The following is a 14,868-nucleotide window of genomic DNA, read 5'->3' on the forward strand; positions in this document are numbered from 1 at the left end:
ATATATCCTGAAAAGCAAAGTATATAAAAAAAAAATCAAGGTTTTGGTAAAAGGAACAGAAATGGTTATATGTTTTGCTACATTTTCATATTAATAATGTTATTCTTAGAAAGTACTGTATCTAATGAGAAGTATGTTGATATGGAGGATTTTTTTAAAAAAAATATGTAACAATATATTTTCCTATTTTCATAAACCAACAGTAGAGATTCTGTCATTATGTTTGTATGCATTTTCAATTGATATGAATACAGTTTTAATATTTTATACACATCCTGCAATATTTCCTTCCTTCCTTCCTTCCTTCCTCCTTCCTTCCTTCTTTCCCTCCCTCCCTCTCAATATTCTTATTTTTCTTCTTGAATATTTATCTTTTGCTTTCTCCTATTTTCTTCTCTTTACAAAAAAGAAGCAAAACAAAATTGAAAATTCATAAAAATGTTGTGATCTCCATTTAGGACTCATCACTTTTTGTGATGTTCAAGAACATAGTACAGTGCTTTCTTTGTTCTTATCTGTGAATGGAAGACAACAAAAGCAAACATGGCAGGGGTGGGAGTACAATTTTTTTTTCCCAGACTTTTTTCTTCCTGTAGAAGTAAAGAGGAGTTGGTAGCTTTTTCAAACTAAAAGTGTACTTCTTTCATTTCCCGTTTTCTGAGAAATCAAAGAAGATGGAATGTTCAAATCCCTTGCTTCTGTTAACTCTTAAGTCTTTCAGCTATTTTGAACAGATGTCAGATATAAAGACTGCCTGCCTTCAGATCAGATTCCTGTTGCCAAGTCTCGCGATCAGTGTCCTAAACAGTTGATTATAATGTCAGCAGTCCAATTTGGAAGCTTTATAGAAGCAGCTGAACACTGCAGTTTCCTGAAGTATTAAATAGCATTGCGTGCTCTTTCTCTCTCCCTCTCCCCCTCTCTCAGTTGGCTTCTCTATAACGCGAATTGGGGTAAGAGATTCTCTATTTACATTGATCTCTATCAGCATAAGTTATAGTTAAGCTTGATATGTACAGGCTAAAATGCTATGTTCTGTCCATGTGTTGCTCTGCTGAGAATACCAAGTTTATTTTGCAAATGGAAATGATGAAACAAGAAAGCAGGCAGGTGTATTGAACCATAGTATTATTCAATGGATTCTGGGCTAAGTAAATTAAACTGAACTTTAATAAAATCATTTATTAATTTAACCACTTTCTGAATTTAAATTGGGGTCACATTGCCTTGTATATAGATTTCTTGGTTGACTAAAGATTTACAAGGAGAGGAAGCAATCATTGTGATCAATTTGAGTTGCTTCGTTGAATGATAATAGTGAAGTTTATTCTGCTTTACTTCCATGGAGTAAGGCTAAATGGAAACAAATCTTTAAAAATAAACAAATCTAAATTTATGTTTCAATTTGGATGTTATATGAAAGAAACTTTCTAATTACTTTTAATCTTATGAGAATGAGATAGATTTGTTTTGAATTGCTGGGGGTTAGCATGAGTCAATTTAAGGACACCTACAGCTAAACTTTATATATAAAGCTGTGTATATAATCAAATTCCTATTGACAAATGTTTGACTTCTGTACAACTATATGCTAAGATGCACACATGTGCACTTGCAGCATGGTTTAATCTGAACTGCTAATTGGTGGAAAATTAAAACAGTTCAAAAAGTGTTACATAGACCATTTGGTATGTACAGCATTATGACAGGTTCCAATATGTATAGTTGATAGCTAACATTGGCTGCCAGCCAGCACATTGCTATATGTACTTGTGCAGTGTTCATATTAATAGAACAACAGCCTATGAACTTGACATGTTATTCTTTTCTTTTCCTGTCTTTTTTCTTTTCAATGGTGATTCCTTCATTTAAGCATGGAGGTCTAAATATTTTGCTTGTAAATTCTGAATTTATGGAATTAAACAGTAAGCATTCTATAGGTGTTGGAAGTAGCTGTACTTAACTGAATGTTTAGGTTTTCTCTGAAAGGAAAGTTTTGATTTGTTTCAAATCTAGATTCCGCATTCAACATACTTACTTGTAAATAATCCCATTAAATTCTATGAATAGAATATAATTTTTTTAGATTTTTTATTATATTTTTATGATTGGACACACAAGGAATTTGTCTTGGTGCATATGCTCTCAGTGTACATAAAAGAAAAGATATGTTCATCAAGAATCATAAGGTACAACACTTAATGATAATCATAGGGTACAAATAAGCAGTCAGGAAACAATATCAATATGTGGTTTAAATATGATGTAATTTAGAAAAGATGCAGACCAGTGTTTCAACATGTTTCCCCTTACTTTCTTAAGTAAATTAAATTGTTTTGATTAATATCTTAAACCATGAAGCAGTTTTTAATTAAATGTTTAATTTAGATTTCAATCCATCTCTATACTTAGTGGGACTTGCTTCAAAGTAGTTAGGATATCATATTTTTCCTTTCTAGTTTATATTATCATGTTATGAGAGCCAAAATGGATTACACCTATGGTAAATCTAAGCATGTACAATTCAAATCAATATCTTCCAATTGTAAATATAAGTGCTTGTGTAGTTTATTATAACACTGGAATCCAATGTTAATATTGATAGAAATATGTAGCCTTGATTTTTTTGGATGGGAAGAGGTGTCTTGTTTTGCTTTATTTGTAACATGTTTCTACCCTCATCTAAAAGTAATCACTATCAAAATTCAAAAAAGACGTACTTTTAGGTAGATATAAATAGTAGTGTGTTTCAAAAAAAAAATTTTTTTTAAAAAGTTACCATATTTTTTTGAGTATAAGATGTACCTTTTCCCCCCTAAAAGAGGGTGAAAATGTTGGTGCGTCTTATACACTGAATACAGCCATTTTTGGCCTCCCGAAGCTCCACACCACTCATTTCATTTTTGAGAAAAACAGCAAAATGTCCCAATTTTTGCAAAAATGGGGACATTTTTGCCCTCCCCCAGTCCCCAGGAGCACTCTACAGGCCTTCCAAACCTTCTACGTGCCCCCCCTTTTTTAAAAAAAATGGGCAAAAACCAGCCCATTTTTCGCCCATTTTTGTGAAAAAATGAGGCCTGCAGAATGCTCCTGAGGGCCGGGGAGGCCAAAAAACTCATTCTCATAAGACACCGGTGCATCTTATAGTCCAAAAAATACGGGTATTCCTTTTTCCTCTCCCTCCCTCTCTCTCTCTCTCTCTCTCTCTCTCTCTCTCTCTCTCTCTCTCTCTCTCTCTCTCTCTTTGGTAATGTCCAATTTTTATTGTTATCTAAATGCTTAGCACAATTTTTCTCAACCTGGGTAACTTGAAGAGGTGTGGACCTCAACTCCCAAAATTCCAGCAATGGAAGTTGAAAACTGGGAATTCTAGGAGTTGAATGACTCTTTGAATTGAAGAATTCTGGGAGTTGTCCACACAACTTCAAGGTGTCCACACATTTTTAAGTTGCCCAGGTTGAGAAAATTTGGTTTAGCAGTTCTCCAAATGAATGATCTAACATTGCCACTGTCATCTCTGCAGGCAAAGACTGGGAAAGAACTAAATATTATTGTCCTATTTAATAGATGTGTATCTAAGAAAAAAAAAGAAGTCCTTCTTTGGATGTCACAGGATTATTCCCTAGTAGCTTCTCCTGCTGAATATCTGTGGCTAACTATCATTGAAAGGAGCTATGTTTTAAAGTATACATATAAGAGAGAAAGAAAAATACTAAAATTGAATGGTATAAATCAATTCAACAACAGCAAATGTATAACAGGATTTCAGCAAAAGCTTTCATGTAATTTAATCTCAGTTACATCTATTCTTAAATTTGCCACTCCATATTAATTGTCAGCCCTGCTCAGTAGGTCAGACCAGGAATCAAGTCCACATGAAGGCTAAGACTATTTTTTTCTAATTGAGATTAAATATAATACAGAGTCTTAATGGTTTGATTATGCTGTACTTCCTCCTTTTTATATTGTGGTGAATAAATGAAATTTCTTCCCAAAGTTATCTCATTGCTCTGGGCTTTAAAAATGTTTTAACCCCTTTTGCCTAAGTAACAGTTTCTGCACATTTTCATCAATGTCAATTTTCTTACACTCTACCTAATAGAGATTTGCAGTTCTCTAGCTAATTAAACTTGTCATAGTCTTTCCCTCGACTTGCTAAATTGAAATTACAAGAATAATATGGAGAGTTATATTTGAATGTGCTTTGTTTGAATCAGCTCCTGTCCTCTTCTCTATAAGGAACACAAAAAAATCAATCATCTCATATCAACTTACTCTGTTTGTTCAACAGCATGATCAACAGTAGCAACTTTTTTAGGACCTCAGATAATATTTTTTCTTAGTATCTGCTGACATCAGATAGATATGATGTCAGCAGATACTGATAGATCTGAGACATCACCCTGCCAACACAAGTGCATATAGTCAATGCTATGGTTTTCCCAGTTGCAATGTATGGCTGTGAAAGTTGGACCATAAGAAAGGCTGAGCACCAAAGAATTGAAGCCTTTGAACTATGGTGCTGGAGAAGACTCCTGCGAGTCCCTTGGACTGCAAGGCAATCAAACCGGTCAGTCCTAGAGGAGATCAACCCTGACTGCTCTTTAGAAGGCCAGATCCTGAAGATGAAACTCAAATACTTTGGCCACCTAATGAGAAGGAAGGACTCACTGGAGAAGAGCATAATGCTGGGAAAGATTGAGGGGAAAAGAAGAATGGGACAGCAGAGAATGAGATGGCTGGTTGGAGTCACTGAAGCAGTAGGTATGAGCTTAAATGAACTCCAGAGGATGGTAGAGGACAGGAAGGCCTGGAGGAACATTGTCCATGGGGTTGCGATGGGTCGGACATGACTTCACAACTAACAGCAACAAGTATCTGCAGAAATGTGCTTTACCACAGAAATAGGATCAGGTCCTTTTTTTAAAAAAAAAATAAAATAATGGTGTGTTTGTCATGATTATTTGAGATGCCTTAAATTTACAATGTAATTATATGTGATAAATGGATGCAATCTTTTTCTCACCACATAACAGCTGCACTTGGTAAATGGGGTCTTGAGGATCAGTCTTACAGATGGTAAGATATTATATCTAGTTTTGGGGGGGGGAAAAGGATCGCCACCTCAGGAAAAGTTAGATCCGTAGATATTTTGCTGGTTCCCAAGTGGCCTTGTTGATTTTGAAATTCTGCCATATTGGGTCAACCCATCGTCATCTGCTTTATTCATCAGCGAGCAGATTTTTGATTTGGCCACACCTTGGAGAAATTAGGAATGGTACAGAAAGACTATTATTTCTGTTGTCTTACTCCCTGGCAAGAGGCATCCCTAGTTCTCCACCTGAAACAAGTTTGAGGAATCAGTCCATTCAAATCACATTTAAGTATTTCTCACATTCCCTAGAGCAGTTCTATTATCCACCAAACTGGAAAGAACCTAGAACCTAGAATAATAGAGTTGGGAGGTACCTCATATGTCTTCTAGTCCAACCCTTTGCTTGAGCAGCAGACCCTATGTCATTTCAGACAAATGGTTGTCCAGTCTCTTTTTGAAAGCCTTCAGTGATGGAGCATCCACAACTTCTGTAACCAAGCTATTTCATTGGTTAATTGTTCTCACCATTAAGAAATTTCTCCTTAGTTCTAGGTTGCTTCTCTCCTTGGTTAGTTTCCAACCATTGTTTCTTGTTTTGCTTTTTGGTGCTTTGGAAAATTGTTTCATCTTTGTAGGAACCTCTCAAATATTGGAGCAGTAGTAGCATGTCCCCACTAATCTTTCTTTTCATTAGACTAGACATACCGAATTCCTTAGTCTCCAGCCTCTTAATCATTTTTGTTGCTCTTCTCTGCACTCTTTCCAGAGTCTCGACATCCTTTTTGCTCACATGACCAGAACTGGATGCAGTATTCTTAGTGTGGTTTTACTAAGGCTTTGTAAAGCAGTACCTGACCTTGACATGATCTTGATTCTATCCCACTATTAAAGCATAACATTCATACATGCACATGTTGTTTTTGTAAGATTTAAACTGTATCCTTTAAACTGTAAGTACAGTTTAAAGATAATATTTCATATTTCTTTATGGAATGCAGAACATAAAATTTACTCTTCCTTTCAGTCCCTTTCCTCAGTACTTGGCTCCTATAGTGTGGCTTTTCATTTGCTCTTGCATTCAACTGAATCAGTGAAATATTGTCCCTGATAATCCTTCTCTGTCTTTCACTTCCTTTGATACTTACACTTAGGAAACACTTAAAGGAAAAATGTTCCTATTTTCTATTCTCAGCTTTCAAAATCTTAGCTGGCAATGAGCAAAACAGCCCTTCAAGAGTTTTGCAGCTGTATTTTCCAGAGAAATTAACTCTGCCCCTTTTAAGGATAGAAGCATTACTCAAATGACTTGAGAACAGATTGTTTAAAATGACAGTAATGAGGATATAGAATACTTTTTTCCCCCTTTCCCCCTTTCCATCTTTCTTTCAAGAGGAAATTACTCAAAATGACTAACTTACTGCATATTATTATGGAACTTTTTTCCTATGTTATTTATTAAGAATATACAAATATGACTTTTTATTATTATTATTATTATTATTCAAGTATTGACTTCCAAACTAAGCATAAATTAGATACATTACTAAGCACAGTCAATAGAGATTATACGTTCATGTATACACATCCACATATACACAAAAACACAGATACAACCATTCCTACCAACCAAAGTCACTGTGAACACATACTTAAATACCCAAACAGCCTCTTCCTAGAGATAAACATTCCAAGCAAGTTCTTCTAAGAATCCTGTAGTTTTATTTCTAATCAGCTTTTTCCATACTCAGAACACATGTTCCCCATTTCAGCCAATTCAACACACAACCTTTGGTGATCAGAATCACGGCCACCTTACAAGAAAAAGCATCAGGGGCACTGATCAACAAGAGCTTGGTTGTTTTCTTGTAGACATTTCATTACCAAACCAGCTAACATATGTTGAATAATCCCAAATATTATTTTGTCAGCATTATAGTGAAAATTATAAATAGCTATACATATTCCAAAATAAAAGTCATATTAAATGATACTTGTAGCTCAACCCCATTAACTATTCCTTATACTGTAAATAGGTTTTCCAATTGCTGGAGCAAACTTGTTTCAAGACTTAGCTCCCCTAAATTTTCCAGGTTTTAGTAGATTCCAGCATTTATCAAGAGCTCGGAAACAGTTTTCCAAGATCATTTTCATAGGTCTGCATCCTTATACTCAAACAAGCAGACAGGTACACCTCCAAATTAAGGAGGAGCTGGGCTTATGATCTGAGTTCGCATGGCAAAAGATCATCTGAGTGAAGATGCATATTCTCAGTTAGATCCTGGCAAGCCTCTGGCTGATTGTCAGTGACTGTGGAAGTGTTCAATTTAGTGTTCAAAATGAAGTGGTATTGCAGGTGATGCTTTGATTATATTTTCTTCACTTCCATTTGATCATACTTTGTAAATAATGAAATTGGGACAGTTTGCCAACTGGACTGTCTTTGAGGTGCATTTGCTTTGAGGTGCATTTGCTTACAGCGGTCAGTTAGTCTCTTGAGGCTGTACAACACAGCTCCCCAATGCAGTGACTCATTGTGTTTCTGCATCTGAAACTTCTGCTTAAGCTCTTTCTTTTTTCTTTTATTTCAGAATTCATGATGCATGTGAATGGGATGTGGAGCCACACAAAAAGTATCATGTGGTTTCTTCTGTTCTGTATGTTTGTCAAGAAGGTGTTTCCTGCTGGAGATGACTCCATCATTGCTACTAAGAATGGAATGGTCAAAGGTATTTATTTACCTGTGCTTGGTGGAACAGTAACTGCATTTCTTGGGATTCCTTTTGCAACACCACCTATTGGTAGACTACGTTTCAAAAAGCCAGAATCCCGAGAAGAATGGAAAGGAACTTGGGATGCCACCAAATTTGCCAACTCTTGCTTTCAACTCCTAGATAATACTTTCCCTGGCTTTGAAGGGTCAGAGATGTGGAATCCAAACACAAAACTTAGTGAAGATTGCCTTTATCTCAATGTATGGGTTCCTTCTCCCAAGCCTAAAAATGCATCGGTCATGGTATGGATTTATGGAGGTGGCTTTCACAGTGGAACATCTTCACTCTCTGTTTATGATGGCAAGTTCCTAGCTCGTGTGGAAAGAGTCATCGTCGTATCAATGAATTATAGATTAGGGCCTTTTGGATTCTTGGCTTTGCCAGGAAATGAAGATGCCCCAGGAAATGTAGGTTTGTTTGATCAAAGACTCGCACTTCAATGGATCCATGACAACATAGGAGCCTTTGGAGGTAATTCTAAAAGTGTGACCTTGTTTGGAGAAAGTGCTGGAGCAGGGTCTGTTAGCTTTCATCTTCTTTCTCCTCAAAGCTATCCTCTCTTCACTAGGGCGATCATGCAAAGTGGATCTGGGAATGCTCCTTGGGGTGCAATTCTACCATCTGAAGCAAGAAAAAGAACTCTAGTTTTAGCTGAACTCCTCCACTGTACTGGCAAAAATGAAACTGAGATTATATTCTGTCTTCAAAACAAGGAACCCCAAGAGCTATTGGAGAAAGGAGAAGCTGCATCAATATACACCGGTCTTATAAGTTTGCAGTTTTGTCCCATAGTTGATGGTGATTTTCTTGCTGAAATGCCAGAAATATTGCTGAAAAATGGAGACTTTAAACAAACACAGATCTTGATGGGAGTAAACAAAGATGAAGGTACTACTATTCTTGTGTACGGTGCTCCTGGCTTCAGCAAAGATAACAACAGTGTTATCAATGAAATGGAATTCCAGGCAGGTTTGAAAGTTGCTTTTCCGCAATTAAATGAAATGGGATTGGAATCTATTGCATTTCATTACACAGACTGGGAAGATGAGAAGAATATTTTCAATTATCGTGATGCCATGGATGATATTGTTGGGGATTACTATTTCACATGTCCTGCAGTAGAGTTCATAAAACAATTTGCCTTGACAGGGAACAATGCTTTTTTTTACTACTTTGAGCACAGATCTTCAAAACTTGCTTGGCCAGAATGGATGGGAGTTCCACATGGTTATGAAATTGAGTTCGTATTTGGATTACCTCTAGAGCGAAGAATTAATTATACTAAAGCAGAGGAAGCACTGAGCAGATCTATACTGAAGTATTGGGCAAATTTTGCAAAAACTGGGTAAGGACTGTCTTATTTTATAATACAGCAACTTTTTTTGTTATTTCTCTTCAGAATTTGAAAGTATTTTTTCAGTGCCTGATTATAAGAATGACATCTGGCTATTCCTGCTCCATTATTGATATTAATATAATTGTTCACAGATACTGGCAATGATGTTAAAAATAATATGGGATACTGATATTGATATCAATGACTGAGTATAATATTTGCAATGGAGAATCTGCTAGTTATTTCTCTAGACAAGATACTTCCCAATACTTTCAAAAGATGACAATGCTGGGTTAAATTATATTAAGACAGAATATGCTTTGGTATTATTAGTCATCTACTATCTTTCCAGAAAACTGAACCTTCATTTATCATCACAACAGCTGATGTAATTGAAAGCCAGTGTTTCAAATTTCAAAGTATGACATTCCATGTTCTCTCAGCTCTTCTACCATCATGTTCTTTAAAACACAAAGAGGAAAATTTGAAAGGCAAGGAATAATTGTAAGAAATGACCATTAGCATCAAGACATTGAATCAATATACATTAAATATAAGAAACTATAACAAAGTAGAAATCCCATGTATGTCTTTTTCTCTGTCCATTCATCCAAATATATTTCATGTTTTCAAACATGAGTGTAGTAGCAAAGATTGGGTCATATGTATATGTGCCTTTAAGGGGCAATCTGAGAAACAGCCAATGATCTGTGAATGAATTCTTGAATTTATTACAACAAAAGTCTCCTGACCAATTTCTCAATAAGTTGAACAGAACAGAACAGAACAGAAAAAAACAGAACAGATTTTTTTTTTTTATTTGATTTATATGCCGCCCTTCTCCGAAGACTCAGGGCGGCTTACAATGTGCTCAGCAAGAATTTTATTGGCCAAATGTGATTGGACACACAAGGAATTTGTCTTGGTGCGTATGCTCTCAGTGTACATAAAAGAAAAGATATGTTCATCAAGAATCATAAGGTACAACACTTAATGATAGTCATAGGGTACCAATAAGCAATCAAATCATATTAGGAAACAGTTAATATAAATCGTAAGGATACAAGCAACAAAGTTACAGTCATACAGTCATTAGAGGGAGGAGATGGGTGATAGGAACAATGAGAAGATTAATAGTAGTGCAGACTTAGTAAATAGTTTGACAGTGTTGAGGGGATTATTTGTTTAGCAGAGTGATGGTGTTCGGGGAAAAACTGTTCTTCTGTCTAGTTGTTCTGGTGTGCAGTGCTCTATAGCATCATTTTGAGGGTAGGAGTTGAAACAGTTTCTGTCCAGGATGTGAGGGGTCTGTAAATATTTACACAGCCCTCTTTTTGACTCGTGCAGTAAGTATGTTATTGATATTCTTATCTTTAATTTGTCTTAAGGTTAACTTTTTGCATGGTACAGAATAAAAATAAGACTAAAATTCCAATCCAAATTTCAGAGTACATTTTTAAAAGATAGGTCTATGGTAGGAGTGAAATGTACCTAGATCAATTATATGCAACAGATAAAATTGCTTAGCATTTTCCCTTCTCTTTTATTTCTGATATAAAAATTCATGCAGAGCATCCACATTCATCTAGAAGCTGACAAATCAATCAAGTTCTATTTTCTTAAGTTTTTTTCCCCCATTTCCATGTCAGTTTATAAGCTCTCTTTGAAAAGAAAATTAGAGAAAGCAGAATATGATTTATGAAATTCTTTCCAATTCCTTTATAAACAGTGGCCATAGTATGCATTTCATGTTTGCATATCCACCTACATAATGTATCTAAGTGTGTATGTGTGTGCATGTGTGCCTGAGAAAGAGAAAGAAAAGGAGACAGAGGGGGAGAGAGGGGGGGGGCAGGGAGGATATTTTAATCATGGTATATTCATATGTGTTGTATTCTCCCTCTGTGTTACTGCTCTTATCTCATGTTATATTTATTTATATTGCACTGGGAAACACAGGTTGGCTGTATATGCTCAGCTCCAAGTCTTATGACCAGAGGAAGAATGGGGTTGCCCCTTTCATTGGGATGCACTGGGGAATTTTTCATAAATCTTTTTTTTTTCTATAGTCCCAGCCCATTTTTAAATTTGGCCTTTCTTTTGCTAGCTTCTCTTCCATGTACCCTAGTAAACTGGAACAGTTTTCAGAAATGGAATAGCACTTCCCCATTTGAAAATGGTGCACAATCTGGGGGTCTTTCTAGTCTCACAGGTCCTACTCTATGATCAGGTAGCAGCTCTATGCCAGGAAGGTCTTTGCAGTTTCATTTGATGTAGCATTTTCACCGTTTCCTAGAAAAGAAGGTCCTTCACACTATCACTCAAACCCTACAACTCAATTATTGCAACGTGTTTTACATGGGCTTGCTCTTGAACATCAGCTAGAAAATTCAACTGGTCCAGGACACAGAAGCATAAGCAGTGGTGGGCCTAGCAATATCCCTGTTTTGAGAGCTGCACTGATTATGTCAGGGTTCCAGGGACCCTCAACCAATGAAGACTCCAAGGCCAGCAGTTCCTCAAAGTTGCATTTTATTAGAGATATCATATTGGCACATCTGGGAAAACCCAAATCTGAAAGCTCCCGGGTTTTCCCCACCCAAAGGAAAGTCGAAGTCCTTTTCCTTGCACTCACATGTCCATCACATGGTCCAATTAATCCACCATCCCAACTGGATATGCCTCCCAGTCATGCCACTCCATGTGCAGGCTGAACATCCTTGACTCTCAGAGAAAAGAATGTTGTTATGGCTAAATACTTCTGCCAACTCCATGCAAACCCCACTCCCAGTTTCCCACAGACTAAGTGTAGCAGCCCTGAAGATCCAAAAGAAAAGATGGCCTCCAGGGCTGACAGATTGCCAATTTGCTTCTGGACATGATTCAAGATTCTGATGATGATCTATAAAGTCCTGTCTCCTGTGGTATCAGCAGGGCTTGTTCAACAAAGTTGTAACATTCTGGGATCCTTTTATTAAGCATTGCTATCTATAAAGATCCTAGAAGCTTGCTTCTATATCATGGTGAATGTCTTCTGAAATAAGGCTTCCTTCAGAGATCTAGGTTTCTCCAACCCTGTTGCCATTCCAAAGGGCCTTAAAGATCTCTTGGTTCTTTTATGTCTTGGGCTAAGATGGTTGCAGTTCCTTGTTTGATGTATGATTTGTTTGTTGCTGATGGGATTCACCAAATTATTTATTGTTATATGCTTTATTTTTCCAAAGTTTCTTTTTAAGCTGTGAGATATCCAGTGTCAATTGGATTTGGGTGATACCAAAATCAAATAAAAAAAGAAATAAAGAAATATTGCCAATGGATGGACTTCCAACCCTTTTCTTTACTATATTATGTACGGTTGGGAAGAATAAATATGGTATGCACCTTTGTGTGCATTTCTTTGTATTTAGTTGCATATTTCCTAATAAACATATTTCATATGTGAATTTTTCCATCAAAATAAATATGTTGTAATATTAAATAAAATATGACTATTAAACTATAACTGCTTTGGGTTTTCCCATTTTCACTCATGCAAATCAAATGAATATTTCCAATATGCAAAATTGAATGTTTTCCAATATGCAGAATTCAAGGGATAATTTTCTAAAGTATAGACTGTGCCTTGGAAGCTAAGAGTATTTTTCATATTTGCCATAAATGTGCAATAGCAACATATAATGATAGTGATTATTTGTTTTCCTAGGTTGCAAAACTAGTAAGACTTTGATATGCACCATGCCCTGCCAGCTAATGCAAAACTCTCAGCACATAGAGCTGTAGCTTACATTTGAAATGGTGTGAAGATTCTTGACTTTAATTTTTCAAACACAAATACTCACCCCCATAACACTTATAGGCTTTGGAGAAATACAAATGCTGGAGAAAAATAGAACTATTGAGCCCTACAATCAGTATCTTTCTATCTGTAAATAAGTCTGGGCTTCCTATCCAGATGGGTTTTTTTTCTCAAAGAAAATATTCTGATGCAATAGAAAATATTCTGATGCAAATATTCAATGCAATTCTTGCATTGTTGTTGTTTTTTATCTGGCCTAATTTGGGAAGAGGTTTTAGATTTTTTTTGTAAACACAACTTCTCCTTGTAGGTTCCAATACAATTATCATATACTTTAGTTAGGGAAGAGAGAAGTTTCAGATCAGGGATTGTCTTATACCCAGTAAATCAATATTTTTAAAGCAAGGTGGCTTGTAGCATATCATTTTGAGAGATTCCAAATTATGTTAGTAGTAATGTACAGAAACAACATGATAATGACAGAGAGGGAAGCAAAGTAATTTGTACTGTACCTCTAAATAATAATGGCTCATCTGCCAATACATTATTTTGTTTTCAGAATTCAAAGTTCAGAACTCTTTCAGAATTCTCTCTCCAGTTGTCTTTCTCCTTCCTGGCTTCAATTAAATCTGAAAGAAATCTGGCTTACTGGTTTTTTTCAGACTAGGAAGTACTGGAAGGAAAAGAGGCTTTAACATGATGGAAATATGTATATCTTAAGCCTTTCTGCCAATATTGAAGCAAAGATTTTATAGTCTGAATTTACAAGAAATGTGAACATTGTGTCCTTAACTAAAATGGAACCTAGTTTGGATCAAGGATACAATAATGTTCTATTTGATATTAATGGCCAAGGTAAACTGAAAATGGTTTGAAGAGAAAACTAATTCAGCCATGGGAAAATTGGTAGAGCTTTGAACTCTCAGATATCTCACACTTGAATTTTATGTAAAAATGCAAGGAAAAAAATAACAGTAGTATTTTCAGTAGTTAAGTCAGTCACTAAACCACTTCATTTGTTTTGTGCTATGCATTTTGCTGCAAATGTTATTTTTAGTTTTACTTTTTGCAGTACACTTGGGCCGAGAAAAGAACAGATCCCCACACAAATACTTTCAAAAACAGCACATACATTGTCTCACCCATGAAGTCAATCCAATTGTTGTTTGAATTAAATTAGTTTGCAAGTAGTATTTATTTTCAAGCAAATATTGAGGAACTGCATTTTCTCAAGCACTGAAAAAATCATAACTATTAATGGTAAATCCCACTTATGGGCACAAAGAAGAGGTGGTTTGCATCTTTCAGCATGAACCATTTTACTTACAACTTATTACTTAACAAAACAAGTTTTAATAATTAACATTTGTTATTGTTTCAACATAATTCCCAAACATGCTGTTATGAATAAGTCTGAAATCTTCATAAACAGTGATAAATGTGCTCTATTGATTTTAGTTAGGAAAATGATGTCTTAACATCATCTACTAACTACATTTAGCTCAAAGAATTAACTTGATCTGTCTTGTGGTACTCTAACATATCCAAATTCTGGAGCATAAATCAGGGGAGGGAATGGAGCCCTATTTTTCCAAAAAAAAAAATTGCTATGAGAAAATCATAAATACTTGGGGAATGAGTTTTTTCTGATGGTATGGAATGTTCAAGATTAAAACATTATAAATGAAAATGCATGCCAGTTTTTACTGAACTGAGCCAAGAGATTTTGAAGTATATGCCCTTAAAATATATTAAACTGCCTTTTTGACCCAATGGAATGACATTTGCAGCAGAAAAAAAGGGGTTCTATATTGTCAATTATTTGAGAGATGATCAAACAGAATAAAATATTGATAATACAACTTCTAGA

General features: G+C 35.6%; 1 protein-coding gene across 1 annotated transcript in view; it reads left to right on the forward strand.

The window, feature by feature from the left end:
* Window positions 1-586: 586 nt before the first annotated feature.
* Window positions 587-14,868, forward strand: part of BCHE (butyrylcholinesterase) — a 43,747-nt gene continuing 29,465 nt past the window's right edge. Inside the window, exons 1-2 of the mRNA XM_034439047.3 lie at window positions 587-953; window positions 7,684-9,211. Coding sequence (XP_034294938.1) covers window positions 7,689-9,211 — 1,523 coding nt within the window. The 5' untranslated portion in view covers window positions 587-953; window positions 7,684-7,688. The remainder of the gene's footprint in view (window positions 954-7,683; window positions 9,212-14,868) is intronic.

Source organism: Pantherophis guttatus, chromosome 6 (genome assembly GCF_059756535.1).
Source record: "Pantherophis guttatus breed Tessera chromosome 6, ASM5975653v1, whole genome shotgun sequence".
Taxonomy (NCBI): Eukaryota; Metazoa; Chordata; class Lepidosauria; order Squamata; family Colubridae; genus Pantherophis; species Pantherophis guttatus.